The sequence below is a fragment of the Coenobita brevimanus genome, chromosome 75 (assembly GCF_032717465.1).
Source record: "Coenobita brevimanus isolate Jiangsu-jjx chromosome 75, ASM3271746v2, whole genome shotgun sequence".
Classification (NCBI taxonomy): Eukaryota; Metazoa; Arthropoda; class Malacostraca; order Decapoda; family Coenobitidae; genus Coenobita; species Coenobita brevimanus.
The window spans coordinates 2216428-2241033 of NC_137028.1; the positions used below are offsets into that span (position 1 = coordinate 2216428).

The 24606-nt window shown below is 39.7% G+C and overlaps 1 protein-coding gene across 1 annotated transcript in view; it reads left to right on the forward strand.

The window, feature by feature from the left end:
- The window catches only part of r (carbamoyl-phosphate synthetase 2, aspartate transcarbamylase, and dihydroorotase rudimentary), a 126243-nt gene extending 101899 nt beyond the window's left edge, over positions 1-24344 (forward strand). Inside the window, exons 33-47 of the mRNA XM_080278801.1 lie at positions 2021-2182; positions 6225-6393; positions 6827-6859; positions 9334-9449; positions 9989-10204; positions 10463-10613; positions 15894-16028; positions 16382-16542; positions 17409-17528; positions 19420-19561; positions 20747-20817; positions 21294-21428; positions 22415-22561; positions 22981-23082; positions 23578-24344. Coding sequence (XP_080134927.1) covers positions 2021-2182; positions 6225-6393; positions 6827-6859; positions 9334-9449; positions 9989-10204; positions 10463-10613; positions 15894-16028; positions 16382-16542; positions 17409-17528; positions 19420-19561; positions 20747-20817; positions 21294-21428; positions 22415-22561; positions 22981-23082; positions 23578-23775 — 2058 coding nt within the window. The 3' untranslated portion in view covers positions 23776-24344. The remainder of the gene's footprint in view (positions 1-2020; positions 2183-6224; positions 6394-6826; positions 6860-9333; positions 9450-9988; positions 10205-10462; positions 10614-15893; positions 16029-16381; positions 16543-17408; positions 17529-19419; positions 19562-20746; positions 20818-21293; positions 21429-22414; positions 22562-22980; positions 23083-23577) is intronic.
- The last annotated feature ends 262 nt before the right edge of the window (positions 24345-24606 follow it).

Sequence of the window (24606 nt, forward strand, 5' to 3'; positions counted from 1 at the left end):
ATCTTTTCACTGCACAGAGCAGTCTTGCCGGGACCGTTGCTTGCCAGCGGTTGACCGGTTTACTCACCCAGACTGGAAATTGATCAACAACAGCAACACATTTTTTTTTCTTTTTTCCTATTTTTTATTCAGCTCAACTCACTGTAAGAAAATGTTCTGGAGAGAAGTGAAAAGAGTAAGACAGGGTGGAAGTGAAGTTAGCAGGGGAGTGAAAGATAAACATGGTAGATTACTAGTGGAGAAGGGAGAAAAAGTGAGCAGATGGAGAGAACACTTTAAGGAATTGTTGAACGTAGAGGATGGAAGTAATGCGAGTATAAGTGGCTGGGGAATGGCTGGGAGAAGGAGGGAGGTGAGAAGACAGGTAGAAATCAGTAGGATAGAGGTTGTGGAAGCAATGAAGAAAGTTAAATCGGGGAAAGCCCCAGGAATTGATGGAGTGTGTGGTGAGATGCTGAAGCATGGGGGAGAGATAGTAGTAGAATGGATGTGGAAGATGTGCAGATTGGCCTGGGAGGAAGGTAGAGTCCCAGAGGATTGGAAGTCAGGTATAATTATTCCCTTGTACAAAGGAAAAGGGGAAAAAGAAGTGTGTGGTAATCATAGGGGCATTTGTCTTCTTAGTATAATAGGAAAAGTGTATGGTAGGATACTTATAGACAGAGTTAGAGAAAGAACAGAGAAATTAGTTGGAGAAGAACAGGGAGGCTTTAGGAAGGGAAGAGGTTGTGTAGATCAGATATTCATTCTTAGATCTTTAGTGGAAAAGTTTCTAGAGAAGGGAAAGAAGTTGTATGCGGCTTTCATGGATTTGGAGAAAGCATATGACAGGGTGGATAGACAAGGATTGTGGAAAGTGTTAAGAATATATGGAGTAGATGGGAAGTTGTTGAATGCTGTGAAGAGTATGTATGATGGTGCTAAGGCTGCAGTGCGTGTGGATGGTGAACTAAGTGAATTTTTCTCTTTGAAAGTTGGTTTGAAACAGGGATGTGTCATGTCTCCATGGTTGTTCAATCTGTACATGGATGGGGTAATAAAAGAGGTACAAGGTAGGGTAGTGGATGTTGGAGTGGCCCTGGTGAGAGAGGATAGTGTTTGGAAACTCCCTGTACTGTTGTTTGCAGATGATACTGTGTTGTTGAGTGAAGATGAAGGGGAGCTGCAAGGCTTGGTGGATGAGTTTGAGAGAGTGTGTAAGAAACGGAACCTAAAGGTGAATGTAGGGAAGAGTAAAGTGATGGTCTTTGAGAGAGGTGAAGTCAGTGAATGTATAGCGAGGTTGGATGGTGAGGAATTGGAAAATGTGAGTACGTTTAAGTATTTGGGTAGTGTGATGAGTAAGGATGGAGGTTTGGAGGGTGAAGTGCTTGAAAGGGTACAGCAGGGAAGAAAGGTTGCTGGTTCCTTGAAAGCAGTGATAAGAAACAGGGAAGTGAGCATGGAAGTAAAAAAGTTACTACATGACAGTATTGTGATACCAACTCTAACGTACGGAAGTGAAGCTTGGACGTTGTTGGAAGGACACAAGTCAAGAGTGAGAGCAGTGGAAATGAGTTATTTAAGAGGAGCTTGTGGAGTCACGTGGAGAGACAGGCTGACGAATGAGGATATAAAGGAGCGTTGTGGTGTTGATGTGGATGTGATAGGAAGCGTTGTGAGGAACACACTGAGGTGGTTTGGCCATGTGGAGAGGATGGAGGGTGAAAGACTGACGAAGAGAGTGTATGTGAGTGAGGTGGAGGGTGGAAGAGGGAGGGGGAGACCGAGGATGAGATGGAGGGATGGGGTGGAGAGGTATATGAGAGAGGGGGGTGTGAGTTGGGAGCAGGGTAGTGAAATGGCGGGGGACAGGGCGACTTGGAGGCGATTTGTTTGTGGCCACCCCAAACGGGATTGAGGCGTCTGGCAATAGATAGATAGATAGAACTCACTGTATTATTGAGAAATTAAGTGAAGATAATGATGATGATGATGTACAGTATGTGTACAGTACTATAAAAGCATTTTGTTTTGACAGCACTTGGAGTCATGGCCAGCACACTTGCCTGTGTGTGTGCATGCCGAGGGTCGCACCACTGCTGCAGCTCTTATGATGGCACATCTTGCTGCTAGACCCATCCATGTCTGTCATGTTGCACTCAGGGAAGAAGTTCTCCTCATCCGTTCAGCCAAGGAGAAGGTAAGTTTAAAAACTTAACTGTATCTAAAGTTAGCTATTATTGCAGAAGTACAGTGTATATGCCATGAATTAAGTTTCATTTTGTAATCCTGAATCTGAAGTTGGTTGGCTGCCATTTTATAAAAGTGAAGTGCATCCACAATCTTGGTAGATAGCCACACAGTAATCACATGTAACCAAGAAACTTGGCCACAGTTACAGAGTCTAAGTTGAGACACAATATTAAGTGTTATTGCACATCTGAAATTTCTTATCCTTAACAGTGTTCTGTATCTTTTTGGAAGTACAGTAATTAGCTGGTCTTGGAAATTGGTTAAACTTACAAACTGTATTAAAACTAAACTGTACCATGGCCAGCCCCAGTTTGGGGGTTTCTGAATCCCTCTGCACTAGGTGATGTAGCCTAACGTCAAGTGGCCATTTAATGTTGCATGCCAGGTAATCTACCATTTGGTTGAGGCATTATGTGGTATGGTTTCAATGGCTGAGGGGTTCTTTTTTGAGCACATTGCTGTTTGGGAACTCTTGCAAGGCAGGGCAAGTCATTATAATTGTGCTGGCCATGAGGCTAGGGGACTGACAAGAGATCGAGCTGGCTGAATGAATGTTGTGAGAAGAAGTGCATGATCAGGGATTTGGCACCCCTTTTTTACATGACAGCACTCAGAATGACCCTATCGGATGCGTTTACGTGCAGCTACAGAATGTGGTAAAAGTTTTTGGCATATCAGATAGAGCCAGGATTCCGGGGGCTTGAATGATGAGTGAATGGAAGAGTGGCTCATTGGATAGGGCAAATTTGGGCTGTCTGGATGTTGCTAGTCCTCACTCTGCCGTAGGGTGGGAAAGGAGGTCCAGATGATGATGATGATGATGTGTCTGTCACCTTCCAACTGATGTGGAGGGAGGGTCACAGCCCATGGTCTCTGTCTGGCTTCTTGCATTTCGAGATCAGGCTGTCTCATTCTCTGAAATTACCATACAGAATCATATTTTTCTTAGTTTTGTCTGTTTGAGACTATTATAGTAGCCACGTATCATTTTCATGGTCATAGTCTTGCTCATTCACTCAGACTGCTTGCTCTCATTCACTGTGTCACACATAAATGTATGCATTGTTTGAATTGTTTCACTGTGTTTACCTGGTCATTTTTTAGATTGGAGATTGTTATTGAATTGAAATATATCATCATCATCATCCGGACCTCCTTTCCCACCCAAGGGCAGGGTGAGGAGTAGCAACGTCCAGCCAGCCCCTTGCCCACTCCATGGGAATGCTTCCATTCACGCATCATTCAAGCCCCTGGAATCCTGGCTCTATCTGATATATATGCCAAAAATATTCATTACATTCTGTGTGTAGGATGGTGTGCTGAGTGAGTTCTTTGATCTCAGTGTGGGACTGAAACAGGGGTGTGTGATGTCTCCATGGTTGTTTGATATATACATGGATGGGGTTGTAAAGGAGGTGCTTGGTAGGGCAGTGGATGTGGGGGTGGCTCTAATGAATGAGGGTGAGATTTGGAAGATTCCAGTGTTGCTGTTTGCTGATGATACAGTATTGTTGAGTGAAGATGAATGGGAGTTGCAAGGTTTGATGAATGAATTTGGGATAGTGTGTAGGAAGAGGAATCGGAAAGTTAATGTAAACAAGAGTAAAGTTATGGTGTTTGAGAGCAATGAAGTCACAGAATGTACAGTGAGGTTGGATGGTGAGGATATGGAGAATGTGAGTGCATTCAAGTACTTGGGTAGTGTGATGAGTAAGGATGGAACGTTGGGGGATGAAGTGCTTGAAAGGGTACAGCTTGGAAGGGAGGTTGTTGGTTCACTGAAAGCAGTGATGAGAAATAGGGAGTTGAGTATGAAAGTTAAGAAGTCATTGCATGATAGTATTGTGATCCCTACCCTGTGTGGACCTTGCAAGAGGGGAACAAGTCAAGAGTGAGAGCAGTGGAAATGAGTTACTTGATAGGAGCATGTGGAGTGACATGGAGGGACAGGTTGATGAATGAAGAAGTAAAGGAACGTTGTGGGGTGGATGAGGATGTGGTTGAGAAGATTAGGAGAAATACACTGAGGTGGTTTGGACATGTGGAGAGAATGGAGAATGAAAGACTGACTAAGAGGGTGTATGTAGGTGAGGTGGAGGGAGGGAGAGGGAGGGGTAGACCGAGGATGAGGTGGAGGGATGGAGTTGAGAGGTATATGAGGGAGGGGTGAGTGAGTTGCAGGAAGGGTAGTCAAATGGTGGGTGACAGAGCGACTTGGAGGTGTTTTGTCTGCGGTCGCCCTTTGCGGGATTAGGGTGTCGGGCTATAGATAGATAGATAGATAGAAAAATACCATACAGTATAGTAATGTCAATATATTCTCATAAATTGTCATCAATGTACAATACATTCTCCTCAGTTCACCTTTCTGTAGGATGATTAATTATTGAAAATAATTAATAGGTAAATAATAAAATAGTTAAGATCAGTATGTGATGTTATGCGCACGCCATTCAAACTCCGCATTTTTTAATTTTATTTCACTGTTCATTATTATTTATGACCAGAGTGAAAAATCTGCTAGTAATCAAATCTGTTAGCATCAAGTCTGTGAGCATCAAGGGTTTACTGTAATTGAGATATATAATTGGCATAATTATCTCCACTTGGAAGGTCTGCTGACAGAGATTTACCCAGGCATAGAATGGTTAACCTTGCTCCACCTTGGGGTGGTAATTTTCAACCTCACTCCCCCTTGGGGTGGAATTGGAGTTATGGATGATGGTAATGATGATTGAGGGATTAAGAGGAAGCATGACATTACAGTATTATGATTTTATCTGAGCTCATGGTATAGTCATTCCTCACTGCTCATAGGATTATAACTCCACAAATCCTTGGAGTTGGAAGTCATTACTTAGAAAGGTATGCCTCTATGAGAAATGTTGGACCAAAAGAAGTAAACAGAAAAAATTCCCAAAGTTCCACAGAGTTAACTTAAATGTAAAATTAATATATGGTGTGCATCAAAAAGCATGTGCAGCATTGATTCCACATACCCGTATTTGTACACATTAAGTACAGTAAACTTTCGATTATCCATTGTTGCAATATCCAGCCCAACACAACATCCAGCGCTGCCGGCTTAGATCTGTTAAATCAATATCTGGCATAATTATGCAATACCCAGCACTGAAATGGGATGTAGCCAGCAGTCCCATGCAATATCCAGCATTGAGGCATATCAACCGGCTTATAAACGGTAGCCAGTCTGTGCTGTATAATTGTAATACTGTACTGTATCATTAATTTATTGTATCCATCCATCCATCATCCAATCCTACGTTGCCCCATGTGGAGCGTAGGAGCCCGGGGCTAGGCAAGTTGGTCCTGACATTTAAGATGAGAGTGACCAGCCTCACTCATCCCTGAGTGGCATTACGTGAGCAATAAACCCCAACCACCCCTTAGATGTAAACCTTCACCGGCTCAATCCAGTTGGAGTGACATAATTGCCCATTAAACCACCAGGCGCCAAAATTTGGTTATATGGTTACCACCCAGCGTAGCAAATGGTTTCCTTGTGTACAGTGTAGAGTCACCCACAGGCAGAAGGAAGAGGAAAGAATGAAGGAAAGAATGACAGAAGAGGGAGTGTAAAATCACCCGTAGGCAGAAGGACGAGGAAAGAATGAAGGATAGAAAGACAGAAGAGGACGGAAGGAAAGAAAGATTAGTTTGTGCTTAATTTTCAACATTTACTCGTGGGAAAGTTTTTAGGATAGAGGGTTCCGATGGATTTTTACACATTATCCAGCTTGATGCCGAATATTGAGTCAGTGGGGGAACTATGTAATATCTGGTGTTTTGCTTTATTTGGCTTAGGCCTTGACTGAATTTCATCGAATAATTGAGAGTTCACTGTTGATATTTAGTATGTTTCATCATGGCTAAAAACTTAGCAGTTATTGGTTGTATTTTCCATTTTTCTGTTCAGAATTTTTTTTTGCCATTGTTTATTTTTACAATAAGGCACAATGTCTTTTCAGGGTATGGCTGTGACCTGTGAAGTGTGCCCTCACCACCTGTTCCTGACTAGTGATGACCTTGAGCAGTTGGGTGTGAAGGGTGAGGTGCGTCCTAAGCTAGCTACAAAGGAAGACCAACAAGCTCTTTGGGAAAACCTTGACGTCATTGACTGCTTTGCCACAGACCATGGTGAGTACAGTGCACATTTTTTTTTTTTTTTATGTTCTTGCATATGCAGCTTCATGACAAATTTAAATCTGTAAAGTTAACTATTATTTTATATTGTTAAGTTATGTAGAAGTTGTAGTGTTGGAGACCTTAGCATATTCATGATGCAATATCAAAGATTTCTTGACTCAGTATCACTGCTGTTAGGGTAATTAAAGAACTCTGATAAAGTACAGCTCAGTCTTTTTTCCTTGAAAAGATTTCTAGTATATGGTTAGTAAAATTAGTATTTTTTATCCTGAAATCAATATAACTGGTTTTCTAATTGATTTTAGTTGTTGGTGTATATTATGTTTCTCTGTAAAGTATGCTTTTGATTCCACTGAATTGTATAAAGATAAAATGTCTGTGTGTATTTGCTCTTATACTGATGTCTTTTTTTTATGCTGTTCAGACAACTCAGATGAAATTCTGAGTGGTGGAAATGGTAAGAATTTTATGTAAGTTCTGTTTTCAATTTTATTTTTATTCTTAATTTTGTTTCAGTTTTTGTATATCTAAGTGTTCAAGTAAATTTATGCTTATATGGGTAAGACTTTTATGTAAGTTCTGTTTTATAGTTTATTTTTATTCTTAGTTCTGTTTCAGCTTTTGTATACCTAAGAGATCAAGTAAATGTATGCTTATATGGGCTTTAGTGATCATGAAACCTGAAATCTAACTCTGTGTAGGTAATATAGACAAGAAATTTTAATGCCTAAATGCTGTGTGAAGTGAAGTACTGTATGGCCTATTTCACGAAGTTTTTGGTTGGAAGATTCTCTTACTTTGTTTTATATTCCACTAATAGTATCCGAATAATACCCAGTCCATTGTGATAAGAAAAAAGTTGCTAGAGATATTGGGTGGCACTCCTGATACAGGTACTGTATTTCTGAAATTAGATGGGGGAGGAGGATAGCAGGCTGAAGGGGATTATAGATGCAGATTTGGTGGCATGAATGCCCAGAGGCAGACCATGGAAGATGTGGGGTGTGGTGCAGCATGGAGACTTCTGGGATAGGGACTGAAAAAAGGGGTAGGGTTGTGAGAGGCAAATTGAAAAAGACCTGGGACAATGTCATAGAGTCTGAACTTAGGGATAAGAGACTGAATAAGAAGGCCACCAGAGATCGTTCAGCATGGAGAGCCACTATTAGGTGACCAAGACTGATGCATGAAAAGATGTTGGGGCTGCTGTTAACTGGGTGGAGAGATGCAAATACTCCTTTCATTTCCTCACACCTCGCTGTGACAAGGCATTATCAACCGCAAGGGAACATCAGTTCATGGCATGGAATAGCCATGCAGGGGCTGTTAATTGCCTGCAATGATGGGTCTGCTCAGCCAGACAGACCTTGATTACCCAGTAACAGCAACAACCATGTCCAGAATTGATATTTTCTAACACAGTAGCAGTAATGGAAACCGCTGTCTCTGCATACAGCTTAACTTCCATGTTTTTGTTTGGTTCTGCTCTGTCCACTTGCTTACAGATTTTTCTTGTGTATTATTTGCTTTGGTTATCCTAAGCAGTTTTGGGATCTTAACTGCATGCTTTAGTGTAAATTGGTATAGCCATTCACATTTTTCGTGTAATTACTGTACAGTATATGGTTTCTTTTATTTTGTAACTTTTTAAAGTAGGATGGGCTTCAGTCATGTTTGGATATTGACATTAGAAAGAAGAGAATGTATTACACCATGTGAGTGTGAGAATCAGATTGGTCCTGATTGGACTGAAATTGTGTTGGAATTCCAAGACTGTCATACAGTAACTGGAATAAAGTAAACACAGCATCTTGATCTCAGTGAATTAAGTGAGTAACAGGATATTCTTATACTTTATCAGGGATGAAGAAAAAGAACACTGTCTGTTTAGTCACTGTCTCATAAAGTGACTGACAGGTAGGAGTGAGGTTAATGCCCCTTTCTCTGATTCAGACTTGAAACATGTTTCTTCTTTGCCTGCAGCTTTTATCGCTCATGCAGCATTCCTTAAAAGCTGTCTTTATTCCAGTTTCCCATGTGAACCATGTTCAGTCTCTCTTCCATATCACTCTCCATGGACTCTCTCCATCACCTTCTGGGCCTCCTTCACCTCCTTTGCCAAAGAGTTTGTGTATTTGTTTATAAGGGCTCCAACATGCTTGCATGTGTTGGCCTTGTTCACCTAATGGAGACTGTCTATGTTGCTGAGTCTCCAGCAGCCTCCCTTTTCAGTCCTTTATCCCTGAGGTCCCATTCTCATGACCTTGTCCCAGGTCATTTTCAGTCTACCTGTCACAGCTCTGTGTTCAGCATTCACACCTGTCACCTTCCATACCCAGTTGTCATTCCCCATCTTCTCAACATGCCCAAACTGTCTCAATCTGTCCCCTTTCATCGCAATGCTAATACTCTACATTCATGTCCTATCATTCCTCTCATCTCTTCATCATCATGTCCACAAATAACAGAACTCCACACTCTCAGGAGTGTAGACTTCAGATCCCATAATGTGTCAGGTACTGTTTATCAAGGAATTTTTCTTATGAAAAACTCAGGAAAAGCATGCCTAGCTTGAAAGGTTTAAAATATATTGATATTATTGAAAGAGGGTTAAATTATCATCAACTCTGAAATTATCAGTGTGTAGAGTGGTAAGTAAATATTAGACAAACAGGGGAAGGCTAGGATGTGCCACTGTATTATGTAACTGAGTGTTATTTTTTCAGGCTGTTGCAGTGTGCTACTTGTGAATGAGATATTGGTTAATTATGATGTAGTTAGCAGTAGTGGTCAAAAACTGTATATGAGTGATTACTGTGTTACACAATGAAGTTTTCATCCATACATCTGTCCATCATAAAACTTGTCATGTATTGCACATCAGATTTTAAGAATGATATTAAGTACAGTATGTCACTGTCTTTCTTATAGCCCCACATACCATAGAAGAGAAACTAGGTAGCAAGGTGCCTCCTGGATTCCCAGGACTGGAAACGATGCTGCCTCTTCTCCTCACAGCAGTCACACAGGGTAGACTCTCAATGGAGGTGAGTCACCAACACCACTCTGATGAACTGTTGTCAGGTAATAAAAGTTAAGTTGTCTGTTCATTGTTACAGTTTTTCAAGAGTAAGTTACTTTTTTTTTTTTCCTAAGGCACTTACTAAAGGAGAATCCATTTAGTCCCTTGTATCCATGTGTTGGCTTCAACATGTTTGTTGGCATGGTGCTTAAAAGTGGTGTAGGGCAGAAACCAGGCCAGAGAAGGGAATGGTCTGTCATGGTGCTTCAACTGTCTTATCATTCCCTTTTGATATTAACTCATGTATATGCAAATTTGGTGGCTTCACAAATTTCTCCTCATGATACTTTTCTGAATAGGGAGGTTCAGCATATATTGCAGCCTTTGACAGTACAAAAAAAAAAAAAAAAAAGTCAGGGGTATCTTTTATTGAAGGTAGTTTAATACTGTACATTATTCTGTAAGTCAGGGTGAGGTATATAATGAATTAGTTGAAGTAGCAGAAAGTGGCAAAATTGATTGTTTAATTGGAAATGTATTTAATGAGGCCATATCTATTGCTAGGATTTGATCAACAAGTTGCATCACAATCCCCGTCGCATCTTCCATCTGCCTCGTCAACAAAGAACATATATTGAGGTTGATCTGGATGCACAATGGACCATTCCTGATGTTCCACCTTTCAGCAAGGCCCGCTGGACACCATTTGCAGGCATGAAGGTCACCGGCCGTGTTCAGAGGGTTGTGCTGAGAGGAGAAGTGGCATATGTAGATGGACAGGTATTGCCTTGTTATGCATTTTCATTAATCTAATATGTATTTTTTTTCTAGGTCTTTCTAATCTTGTGTAGATATGAGAAATTGGGTTATGGAAGTTGATGAATGGATGGATAGATAGACTGATTAGCTGTTAAAACATATTCCTGCCGTGTTTTGATAACACATTATATTTTTAGCATGGCAAATTATTGTGAAACTTTTTGATTTCCAAAAAATATTATTCAGATAAAACATTATTACACTATTCATTTCCACTAGGTACTAGTACCACCTGGGTATGGTGAAGATGTACGGGAGATGCAGCCACTGTCTCCAACTCCCAACACTGCAACTGCCAGTGGCCCACCCTCTTTCCAAGTGGCACAGTTCTCTCACCCAACAAGCATTCCACTTCCCCACACTCAGCATGGTTTGTAACCATCATATGTGTATGAGTTATTTGAGAGAAGCAAATGAAATTGCATGAAGAGATAGACAGGCAAATGAGGATGTATGGAGCATTGCTATTGATGTGGATGTGATTGAGTGTTAAAGAGAAATACTTTGAGGTGTTGTGGCCATGTGAAAAGGATGAAGAATTAGAGACAGACTAGGAGAGTGTTTGTAACTTAGGTGGAGGGGGAGACCAAGGGTGAGATGGAGGGATGGAGTGGAGAGATTTACAGGTGTGAGAGAAGTGGTGTGAATTCAAGGCAGGGCAGCCAACTTGCAGAGGACAGGGTAACATGGAGACAATTTGTTTGTGGCTACCCCTTACAGGAGTAAGACCTCTGACAATAAATAGGTAGCTGAGTGTATTAGATATTCTCGTGTATTCGTTATTTTGTCACCTCTGTCATGTTTGACTCATGTAGATGCAAGCACAGTGATTTTCAGAATTCCACTAGGCCAGGCAGGTGCTTTATGAGAATTCTTGCTTACGTTTAAGGTTTTTCCATTTTATATGAATAGAATGCACAAGGCCTTGCATAGTGTAAGGAGCAGCATTATAGTTAAGGTGAAATGGATTGTTTGAGAGTTGTATTTATTGCAAGTGCTGGAGAAGAGCAGGGTGATGGATGCATTCCAGTCTGACAGGGTGGATTATTTTCTTCTAATATACTATAGCAGTAGCCGTGTGTGTGTGTGTGTGTGTGTGTTTTGGGGAGGCGAAACTACACATTCAAATCGCACCAAAATTGGCACAAAAATCGCAAAAAATTCGCTGATGTGAAAAAACTTGGTCCCATCATGATTGAAAAACTTTTACTATATTTAATGAGCAATCACATTTTGACCAAAAAACGCTGCTCCCAGCACCCGGCATAGGATCTCCGTAGAATTTTTTGCCGATAGCTACATCTAATATATTATAGCAGTAGCTGTGTGTCTGTGTGTGTATTTTGGACTTGTGCTGGGACAATTTGGGTTCCATTCCCGAAGCTGCAAATAACACGATCAATTGGTTAGCTGCAAAAAATCCAAGTGACAGCGTTAGACTAGAACAGCACATAAACGAACCTTCATGGGCCCTTTGATGTCACCTTGACGTCTGATAGTGACAACGTTAGACTAGAACAGCGCATATACGTGACTCGGATTACCTGAAATGATCGCAACTCGTACACGAAGCGCGAGGAAACAAGTGAGAAGCACAAGGAAACAAATGCGAAGCACAAGAAAGCGAGCTTGCAGCGTGACAACCCTCCACAGGGGCAAGTGTACCCGAAGGGCCCATGAGCACTTTTATTGTACTATAGAGAAAACAGAGTTGAATATGAGACTGAAGAGAAATCATCTCAGGTTCATATGAAATGTGAAGCCAGTAGATTGCAGGCTAAAGATGTTCCCCTCTTGCAGTCCACCATCCCCTTTTCAGGGGATAAGAAGAGTTCAAGGGTGTTTGCATAACCAGATAGCAGAACCACCTAGTTATGTCACTGCCACCACATAAAGGTGTGCCTCTCTAGCACCAACAGGTAAAAACAGTGGAAATGGGAGGTTAATGGAATATGTGTGGTGTATGTAGAGTGGATGGGAATCATAGGAAGTTGAAGGAAGTCTGCTGAGAATTGGGTAGAAGAATGTGTGCTCAGATATTAGGGTTGTATGGAGAGAATGGCTGTAGATGTGCATATGCAAGTGACTTTGAAGGTAAAGGGTGTGATAGGCCAAGATGATGATGGACGAATTGAATGTAATAAATGAATGTACAAAAGTAAAAGTATGGAAAATGAGGATCTTGGAAATCAACAAAAGATTGAGTTGGATGAATCGTGCACAGAGAGGCACATGACAAAGATTTTACACCACATTTAACTAATAAAACAGGGACTGGTTAAATATGATAAAGATAGTGATGATTTAAAAGATCTAATGAATTATTAATACTGTACTGTATGCAGAAGTTTAGTTTCATGGATAGGAAAATATGTATTATAGGTAAGATTTTAGGGGTGTGGACATATAAGGAAAAATAAAAAATAACAATATGCAGATGATAAGGGTTGTGCAGTAGAGGCAGGATTTTGAGGACATGAATGATTTTTACTAGGCAGTGACAATGATGATGATGATGGTGATGATGCAGCTGGACTATGATGTATGCTTAAAGTACTTACTTACTTTGTTGCCCCAAGGGTCTCTTCATAGGAACCCTGCAGCTTCCATGAGGCTAGCCATGGCCTGGGGGCAGTACCAGAGATCTCGTGGTGAGGTTATGATATTGATACATCTTTTCTGGGTGAAGTTTTAATACTGGAGTATTATGTGTTTAGTGTTGTCTGTGTGTTATTGGCATGTCAGGTAGGGTGTTTATTTTATGTCTGTTGGTTAAGTGTGATTGCCTGAGTGATGTCTTGCATAAGTTACTCTTGTTGATCATGGGAAGTTGGTTTTGTCTTTGTCGTCTGGAATGCTGTTTAGTAGAGTTTGCTGAGAAATTTGTCTGTTTTGAAGAACCTACCTAATGATTTGTGTGTGGATTTGATTTAAGATGTTGGTATTATCAGAAATTTGTAGTAGACTTTGGTGTTGCTGAGAGTAGTAAAAGGCAGAAACTATTTTCTTGTCTGTTTGTATGCAGCATGTGTCAGGAGTGTAAAGCAGTACAGTAGTGAGAGTTGGACACTGAAGGGAGATGATATTCATAGGTTCAAACTTGCGGAGATGAGAATGATTTAATGGATGTGTAGTATGTCCCTGGCATGGAGGAGTTGAGGATTGTGAAAGGATAGTTGAGAGGAAGGATAAGATTTGAATGTATTAGTGATGTGATGAGAAGGGGTAGATTGAGATGGTTTGGGCATATGGAGAGGATGGAAGATGACAGCTGGGTGTGGAGGATGGGGTGTGAATGGTGAGGGTAGAGTCATGAGAAACAGACCCCCCAAAATCATGGGATAAGGTCATACAGTGTGACCTCAGGGACAAGGGACAGAATAAGAAGGCTGATAGAGATCAGATAGCATGCAGAGCCACCATTAGGTAACCAAGGCCAACGCATGCAAGCACAGTGGAGCCTTTATAAATGAAATGAATGAAAGTATCCATGTCTGTCGAAGGTTGGGTTGTAATGTGATTGGCATATGTGTGGAAACTAATGCCTGTATACTGTATAGGCATATGTGTAGGATGTATCTCATGCTTTTGTTTAGAACTGATTTAAAATGTATTCAGGTGATAATTAGTGGAAAGAGCTTTGACCCCTGTATGCATATGATCTGTATTTGAAGGATGTGTATGCATCCTCATATGATGTGTAAGGCTTTATATTGTGTAGCAGAGAGTTGGAGTTTTTAATTGTTGAGAACCAGATTGTACAAGCCGAGTTGGTATATGTGAATATAAACTGTCTGCAGAGAATGGTTTAGGATGGTCTGTTAGCAGCTCAGTAATATTCTAGACTATACATTATAGACTGAAGGAGGAATGAAATACAAATCATCATTGCATCAAAGGGATTGAGTTTTTCCATTCTTATAATAGTATTTATTTGTTCATTTGTTTATTTTCAAAGTCCTTGTTTATGCTTGCATCTCATTTCAGTCCCTAGCCCATGGATCATTTTGTACATCATCATCATCCAGACTTCTTTTCTTGCCTAGGACTAGGATGAGATCACTTAGTACAGCCTCAGACAGTTAGAGCCGAGTGAAACTGCATAGTCCTCTGCTCATTTGGTACACTCAGTAAAAGGCATTCATTATCATTCTCAGTGTGTACTGTATGTGTTAAGCAATGCATTATGCATGCTGTGCCATTTGTTTTTTAAAGGAAAAGCATAAGCAGATAATCTAATCTTATCTAAGTATGACACCATATAAAGAATTCCTGTATTGGAGTCGGCCATGGAACAGCTGATGTTTTTTATGGACTGGAAGCTAAACCAAGTGCCAGAACCAACTAATTACTTCCCAGTAGTTGCTGGAAGCTGTTAAAAAAAAAAAAAACTGAGATGAGTCTCAGCATGGACTTTATATAGACTACTGAGTGACCGTACTTGGGGGTTGTGGGTACATGATTCCTGCCTGAGAGTAATGGTTGTGTGGCCAGCTACCTAGCTTGCAGCCACATTTCACCCTCATGATAGTACCTCCCAGGCCCATGGCAACCACCCATGAACTACTTGTGTAAGCTGATAAAATTGCTTAATTATAGCTTAAAGTGTTTTCCATAGGATTTTTAAAATTAAAGCTGGATGATGAAAAGACATAAATTGTTGAGAAGCATATTACTAATGTAGCAAGTAGAATATTCTGGAATTTTATTGCATATCTGGTTTCATATCATTTTTCCTGTCTTGTATATAGAGTGGACTTCGGGAGCTTTTGCTTTGTGTGCTTCTTTGCTGACTGTTATTATTGTTATTAGTTCTTAAGATTAGTATTTCCACCACAGTAAAGAATTATTTAAAATGATAAATCTTTGTACTGTTTTGGTAATTTTTATGGGAGAAACAGAAATGAAATAGTAAGCTTTTAGGAGGTTGTCATTACAAAACCACAGTGACTTTAATGATATAACCAAATGGTTTCTTGTTACCCAGGAAACCATTTACTACATTATGTGGTAACCATAACTTGCAGATTGATGCCTGGTGGGTTAAGGCGCTCCAGATGGATGTGCCATATGGGCTTATACTTAAGGGGATTTCAGGATTTAATGCTTACTTAATGCTGCTGCTCAGTGAAGCACAATTGCTGACCTTTGTGTTGTAAATGAGGGAAAAGAGGATTAAGTGATGTCTGATAATTGATATTTTTATTTGATGATATAGAGTGTAGACGTTATCAAGAGTTGTGTCACCTCTCCTGCATTTCTCTTCATTGACTTTGAAAATCATTGTGTAGGCCCTTCAGCAAACAATATTTATGATATTGATCTGAGACCAAATGAAGCCATCAGTGTTGGTTGCTGTGGATTTACCACTGATTTTCAGGGTATGACCTCAGGGATAAGGGACTGAGTAGGGAGGCTGCCAGAGATGGAGCAGTATGGAGAACCACCATTAGGTGACCAAGGCTGATGCTTGCAAGCGTGTTGGACTGTTTATAAATGACACAATATGATATGAGAGTATGTGAAAAGAAAAACAGAAGAAGAAACAGAACTTTTGATGCTGACAGTACTTTCAAGTAGATGTATGTTATGAAATATGAACCATTTCTTAAGCTGGGAACCAAAGGATGAAGTTGATGTTTGATTATAGGCTATGGTGGTCATAAAGTAACCATGAACGGTGAAATTCCAACACCAGAGATAGTCATCCCTCAGGCCTCAGTGGGTCCTCCTCAGCTTGCCTCACCATCCAGAAAGGCAGGACAGAACATTCACAAGACTTCAGGTTAGTCGATCACTGTAATGATATAAGTGTCGTAATGAGGAAAGGTAAATATTTGTCTGCTTTTTGACTTTAAATATATGGATGATAGTACCATAGATGGGAACAATGGTGACTCAGTTGTTTGTTCATCTCCTGATCTACAGTGTCATGAATATGAGTTTATATCCAGTTATGGCAGATACTTGAAGTGGTTTGCTTTTAGTAAATCCTTTACTTTGCTAGCATGTACCTGTGCCATGTTAATTCTTTCCAGTGAGTATAAATATTTAAATACTGTATACAGATATGGTCTTACATCACATAACCCTTGCAATGCATTACTCTCACTCCAGACATCCTTTATCTATGATCAGAACTGTACAATGAAATGCTGATGGAGTTAGGAGTGGGAGACTATGGTGAAAGAAAAGAAGCTTTGAGTGTGCAGCACAGAGAAAGAGTTGTTTCTCCTGTCCCTATGATGCCTACTATCCCATCTGGTCTCCCAGGAGTTTCACCTTCACATGGGCTACAAGTTAGTAATTCTTTTGATGTTGGACAGTGTTTTGAATGGAAAGAATCCCATTTTTCCCATATTCTCTTTGCAGAATGTGTATTGCTGCATTTGTGATATAACTCCATATTATTAAATGTGTTATACCCCCCAAGAAAACCAAGACAGATCAGACTCATTTGAAAACTCAAACTCACACACAAATCAATACCTGCAGCCTTTAGCCCAAGCCCACCTACAACCAAAAGCCAAACCATATGCCCTCATTTCCTGTCATTCACACTCTTACCTATGTGCTGTGCTTTATTATATCATTACTAGTATTCACATACAATATTTGAGCTTTGTTTTTCACCAGTTGTAAATGTTTGTAACGCTGAACCATTGTCAAGCTGTTATTAACTAGTTTCATCCCAGGTTTCATATTGTGTTCTGGATTTCTTAGGTATTTGGATGATAATGTACTATTGTACTGAAGTGTTGCTATACAAAACATCCCCAGTCAGTGTGTTCTGACATGGATTATGTTGTTGCTGATCATGTTTGAATTATTGAGTTGGTTGCATATTAATACACCTAGTGTCACATTTGCAGTAACTGTATGCAGATCTTTTTCATAAGTTACTGTTTTTGTTATTTCCCTCTGCTCATAATGTATCTAGACATCACAGTATAGGAACATGAAAAGGTTGAAAACTGCCAAATTCAAGGTACTAAATCATTCAGGAAGCAATTTCTGCATTGCCATGTGTACAAACTGACTGCTGAGAATTGTAGCATTATAACTGCTGACAGCTGTACCTTAATTTGATTATTGAATTAAAGGTATGTAGTGTATGGTTTTTGACTAGTGTACTGTATATGTGTTTATATTGTCTTCATGTCAGGGTCGGCACTTTCTTTCTGTGGAGGGCCTGACTAAGGATCAGCTTAATCACATCTTCAACCTGGCTCAAACCTTCCGGGTGTGTAGCAACAAGGAGAGACCTCTTGAGCATATATTGAAGGTACTGTGCTTCACTTATCTCTTAGTTTTTAAAATTTGCAGTAGACATAAGAATAATTTCTTGAAAATGGTGGGATAATGCACATTGTTATATAGTAATTATGCTGTGAACAGTATTTTATTCATTATGTCCAGATTGACTGAATTGCAGCTTGTATTTACCTATTATCAATGCCATCACAGAGTTAGACAAGCTGCGGCAGCTCACCCTCAAACTCCATGTTTCATTCCTTTATGAAATTTACTGAAGAAGACCATTTTTTGGATGTCTTTATTGACTGGAAGCGAGGCGTGGACCTTGCAAGAGGGGAACAAGTCAAGAGTGAGAGCAGTGGAAATGAGTTACTTGAGAGGAGCATGTGGAGTGACGTGGAGGGACAGGTTGACGAATGAAGAAGTGAAGGAACGTTGTGGGGTAGATGTGGATGTGGTTGAAAAGATTAGGAGAAATACACTGAGGTGGTTTGGACATGTGGAGAGAATGGAGAATGAAAGACTGACTAAGAGGGTGTATGTAGGTGAGGTGGAGGGAGGGAGAGGGAGGGGTAGACCGAGGATGAGGTGGAGGGATGGAGTTGAGAGGTATATGAGGGAGGGGGGGGGTGAGTTGGGGGGAGGGGAGTCAAATGGTGGGTGACAGAGTGACTTGGAGGCGTTTTGTCTGCGGCCACCCTTTGCGGGATTAGGGCGTCGGGCTATAGATAGATAGATAGATAGACTTTATTGACTGAATAACCATCTGTTGTAGCCGAGTGACAAAGACATTTCAGAGTGCTCTTCACAAGAAACTTTTTAAAATTTTTCATTATTTTGTATAAGTGTAATACATTTAGGTTCTGAAAACCATCCTCCATCCTAAACATCTTCCCTCTGATGTATCTATTGCATCTTGTCTCTTTGCTCTCTTTATTCCTAATTGAATTATTTTACTTTTACCTTATCTGTTGCATCTAGACTGGGATGGAAAGATTGTTAGAGGTAAGTGCTGTGCAGTATTTTGAATATTTTGTTACAAAATGTGTGTTTGCAGATACTGAATACTAACAGTGTAGAACACTGTCTAAAGCTTGGATTGCTGCTGAAAGCTTAGGTATTGACTGTATTAAATGCACTTAGGCAGGGTGTGTAGTCCTCAGCACACAGATAAAGTGCTACCAGTACCAAATTCTCATGCTGGTAAAGTCTAAGTATGTACTGTAACTTTCGGTCTTCATCTCAGTATAGTAATTGCCAGTTGTAATATGGATTTTAACTCTGGTCACCAAAGGTCTCCCTGAATTGAGCAGAATTGTCTGGCATCAGTCAGAAATAATCTGTAAGTGATAATCCTTTTATGATGTTCTAAGCCCTAAAAGTTATGCTGGTTTTTACATAAGTGTGCAGGAGCCAAAACAGACTAGGATATTGTATGCAGTATTGTGGAAGAAGGATCATTACTGACAAAGGACCAATGTACCTGGTACTTTCCTTGTTGAGGCCACCACTCACAGATTACCATTTAGGCAGTAGATAGAGAAATATCATGTTATGATGTTTAAATCAATGGGTGTAATGTTATGTATGATGTAGTCTGTCTTTTGGTGCTGGAGAGGGAAACCCTCGCATGGTGGCACAGTAAAACCAGGCATTTCTGCTGCCCGATTATACAAGTGTCCCTCAGTTCATTCCCTATCTCCTCAAGAGGAGGTTGGTGGACAACAGGAAAAGAGCAGCTATATCCTGCAGTCTGCTAGGTTCTTCATATGGTCCCGGGGTCACAGCAACATCTGTTATGTCTTTTAAGAATGTTGTGGTACTTTAGTCATTTCTGGCCATTTGTGAGGGGAACTGGAAATGATTATGTTTGTAAATTTTAAAGTAGATTAGCTGTTAAGCATTTCTTTTGATGTTAGGGAAAACTGCTGGCCCTGATGTTCTATGAGGTATCAACCAGGACTCACTGCAGTTTCCAAGCTGCTGTCCAGCGCCTGGGAGGCCGCACCCTGAACATGGACACAAATACATCATCAGTCAAGAAGGGAGAGACTTTAGAAGGTATGATAAAGAGATTGTTACACTGTGATTAGTATGGAACCATCAGTTGAATTTAGTAATTATTTTTCCTTTTTTTAGTTCTTGATTAATTATTGGCTATTTTTGATAGTCATGCACCATAATTCCTCAGATTAAGAAATTTAAATGCAGTTTTGCTCTCTACCCTGTACAGTACTTGGTTAGTAGGACACATAGAGACAGTTTCAGCTGTTCTTTGAGCACCATAAGAACTACTCACTTGCTTCCTCTGTCATGGGTAGGAACCAATACTGTGCTGCTTATGTGTCTTATTCCATTCTGAATTTGATATTACCCTGTAGTAATATTGATAGGTGGGTGCTCCTACCATCCTCTCACTCACTGTAATGCTGCAGGTTCATCAAAAACTGAATCATGGCTGTGGACGGTGGTGGCTTCTGGTTTTCCAGGCTTAGTTGGTTTTATGCACAAGTAATTTCCTAGTACAGTATATGCGGAGGTGACTTTCCATAGGTCTTTATTCCTGACAGCCACCTACACTGCAGTCTGCCATTTCATGGGCACCATATACTGCCAGTTGACACCAATCATTTTCCTTTAGTTTATGCCATTTGGTACAGACAGTTACTTCGATGAGCAGACTGCAGTCTCATGAAACTTATGGGGAATTAAGTACCTGTATTTCTGAATGCTTTGCACAGTAAAGACTGAAAAATATTGTTTGTGTTTACTGCTGATCTTTTTCTGCATAATTATGCAAGGTTTAAAGTAGTAAGAGCTGTCTGGAACATATGTCACAATGCCTAATTAATATATAAGATGAAGTGAAATGGGTTTGGACATATGGATTGCACTTTTTATTAAATGATATTTTTTATTATCAAGTTTTGACTCAATCGGATATGTTTATGTGAAGCTACAGAATGTGGTGAATGTTTTTGGCGTATCCAATAGAGCCAGGATTCCAGGGACTTGAATAATGAGTGAATGGTAGCATGGCCCATTGGATTGGGCAAGTTTGGGCTGTCTGGACAATGCTACTCCTCACCCTGCCCTAGGGTGGGAAAGGAGGTCTGGATGCCAGATCATATTGGGAAGTGTCAGTTATAGGATGATAGTGTAAATGATAATTTTTAAACTATTATCCAGTACTGTTATTCTACAAAAGATAAGTAAATAAATAAATAAAACCTTATGACATTACAGATACTGTGATAATGATGGCAGGTTATGCTGATGTCATTGTAATTAGACATCCGGAACCAGGAGCTGTTGCTGTAAGTAGTAAAAGGAACTATATTTTTTGTATTGAATAATATAAATAAGTTTAGACCTAATATTGGAAAAGTTGATTGGTTAGTTTTATTTAAGTTTCCAAGAACATTTGACAGTAAGATTTGTAATATTATGCTGAAGTAGACTGACTACAGTAAATGTTAATAGCTTGAGAAATAGTAGAGTTTTATTAGAAAGATAATCAGGCCCAGTAAGAATTAATTATTATATTCTTAGTAAAATCAGTTAAATTTGGAGGAAGAGAAATGCATGATGGACAAAATCAGTTAAATTTGGAGGAAGAGAAATACATGATGGACTGTGGATAACTGCTTGCATAATTATTTGATGAAATGATATAAAAGAAATCAAAGGTACTGAGTAATCACTATGTAAGGACTTATTTTCTATCCTTATCCCAGAAGGAAATGAATAACCATTCCATTACTTGATGTATACTGTGTGTTATGTTGTACAGAGTGCAGCATCGGTGAGTCGGCGTCCAGTTATAAATGCTGGAGACGGAGTGGGAGAACACCCAACCCAGGCACTGCTTGATGTGTTTGCCATCAGAGAAGAGATTGGTACAGTGAATGGCCTCATTATTACCATGGTAAGAGATATGTGGTGTTTCCTTGAATGACAGGTCTGAGTTTTAAGTGGAAATGAAGAATTGAGGGGAAGTATGGGACTTGAATGTATTAGTGCTGTAATAAGAAAGGGTAGATTAAGATGGTATAGATATGTGGAGAGGATGGAGGATGACAGCTGGGTGAATGTTGATGGTAGGGTTGATAGAGGCAAACTGAAAAAGACCAAGGGCTAAGTCACAGAGTGTGAGCTCGTGAATAAGGGACTGAATCGAGAGACTGTCAGAAACTGAGCAGTGTGGAGAGCTGCCATTAGGTGACTAAATTTAGCTGATGTATTCAAGCAGTGTGGAGCCTTTATAAATGAAACAAAATGAAGAGAACAGCTTTGAAACATTTTTGGCATGGATTAGCTGTGGATCCTATTGAATTGATATACTGTATATTGTGAACCCAGACATACTTTCACATGAGATGAGGAGATCTACAGTCTAGCTCTCAAACTTCATTGGGAACATGATTCATAGGGGCAAGGCAACCTCCCCATCTTGTATGTGTCACGAGAGATATTTGTGTGCACACATCTTGCATTGTGATATGGAATTATCATATCCACATGCCAGTATGAAAAGGGTACTGTATTTCTAGCTTCGCAAGGAATGCATGTTTAATGTTGCTTCCTTTCATATCTCAGCATTTTTTTTTTTCCTTGGTGTGGTGTCAGTATGTTGTTTACAGTAAGTGCAAGTGTTGATTGAATTGTATTAGTGAAATGAAAACTTCTGTTCTCTGGCTCTTGATTTATTAAAGAAATACTGTGCTATAACTCTCATCATGTTTATCTTGCATTTTTATTTCTAGTTTAATTTGGTGTTCTTTATGTCATTTAATTGTAGTTGTGATAATTGCACTGGCATTATAAGAAAGATCATCAACTTGGTTGAAGAGTAACTTAAAATATATGCTGCCATATTCCACTGCAATGTGATAGTAATACTCTGTTTTTCAGGTTGGGGACTTGAAACATGGAAGGACAGTGCATTCGTTAGCACGCCTCTTGACTCTGTACAATGTCCAGCTTCGCTATGTGGCCCCTCCAGGCTTGGGAATGCCAGATCACATTGTTCAGTTTGCTAAATCTCAGGGCATCCATCAGGTCTGTATTTAGTTCTTTGGGTCATTTTTAAAGGGCACTGTTAAATATTTCATAGGTCATTGGCACCTTTCCTTTCAAGAAATCCTTGAAGAAAATTAATCCATTGCCATTTCTCCCCCACTCTTCAATGGTTCACCATATACTGTATCCCAGTCAGTCTGTCAGCCTTTCCTGATGTGTTAAAATTTATATTTGTTTATTTATTTATTTATCTGACAGTCTTACTTCAAGCATTGTGATGTCTGTTTCCACTTTTCCCATCCATATTCTTCCTGTTTATTTCTTTCATATCCAAGAAAGGCCAAGAATCCTCTCAACAACATGTTCCCCTCAAGAATATACCGGTATGGATTTTTCAGTGTATCACTGTATCATAAATTGGTAGATGAAAGTGCCTCTTACATACTTCTTTTATACAGGAGGAATTCAGCAGTCTAGAGGCAGCACTTCCTGATACTGATGTTCTGTACATGACACGCATTCAAAAAGAGCGATTTGCTACTCTTCAGGAATATGAAAGGGTAAGTCATGTGACTAAAGTTTTCTTGTATAATACAATTTGCACTTGATGCAGCATGGACAGAAATAATTTTCTGAACAAGTTTTATTTTTCATTGTGCTCAAAACTGTTTCAGGTGATGTAGTTTTTCCTTGAAAGTATCACAGATGTTAGTTCAGGAGTGTCTGTAGTTACTATACCAGACTATCTGTATATGTGTGTATATGTGGTACCTGTCATTTCTTGAATTCCTGTGTACCTGTTTTGACTTTTCTTTGGTACTGGAGAGTCATGCCACCATGCAGTGGCACAGGTGTAGCCAGTCTGTTTTGAAAAATGTCCATCACCTCCCTCCATATCTCTGGAAACAGGGCTACTGGACTTCAGATTACTTCAGCCTACAGACCACAGAGTTCACATCCAGATGAGCCTGGAGCCACAGTGACATTAACAATAACTACTTTTTCTTATCTAACAGAAAATTTTTCCGTCATAACTGACCTCGTTTTTGTCCCAGGCATGTGGTCATTTTATTGTGACACCTCACCTCATGACTCATGCCAAGCGTCGGATGGTTGTTTTACACCCACTTCCCAGGAACCAAGAGATCTCTCCAGAATTTGACACAGACCCTCGAGCAGCATACTTTAGACAGGCAGAAGGTGGCATGTATGTCAGAATGGCTCTGCTTGCAATGGTTCTTGGTAAATGTTGATAGGGTATCAACTGAAACACAAAATTGTTGTTATGTTGTGACTGCTGATAAGATATTAACAGAAACACAAAGCTGTTGTTTCTTGTTCACTGCTCATTGTTGTAGTGTAGGTTATGCTTTTGATAATGTTGAATCATTAGAAGCAAATTATTTGATATGCATGATCCAGTATGGATAGTTTAGTTTTAGTAACCAAATATTCTCGTCTACCCATTAATTGAAATGACTGAAAATGTATTGAGCAAGAAAATCAACCTTTTCATTTCATAATGGTGTTTTCAGTAATTTATCAATTGCCATATAGTAGCCGTAAGCTTACAGCATATTTTTTTGCCATATAAGTTAAGCCTGAATTAGTAAATTTCTTTATGAATAGAAATTTATGGAAAACATATAAGCAGTTTGGAATGAACCTATAATACATGATAATTATGAAATGGTAGCTGGAGCCTAGTATAGATGGGATAAGTTTCTTCTGGCTCCCTGAATCCTACCTCACCCCATGTTGGGGCGGGAAAGGAGGCCTGGATGATGATGATAATTATGTTGTTACATGGTCTGTAGTTAAAATGATGAACCCATTAACAATAAGGTATTGATTTTGTGACAGAATGCATTACATATGAATATGATAATTTGTATTAAAATTGTCCTTTGTTATTATGTGTTCAAAAATAAATGTATGGAAATAGTTCTTAATTGATTTTCAGGTACAGTCCTAACCTCAGTCTGGTATACTTGAAAGTTATCGAGTGATATTCAGATACCTGCGTGTTTATTTTTATTTTGGTATACCTGAAGTAGCTACTTTTTGAACTAGAGGAGTAGGAT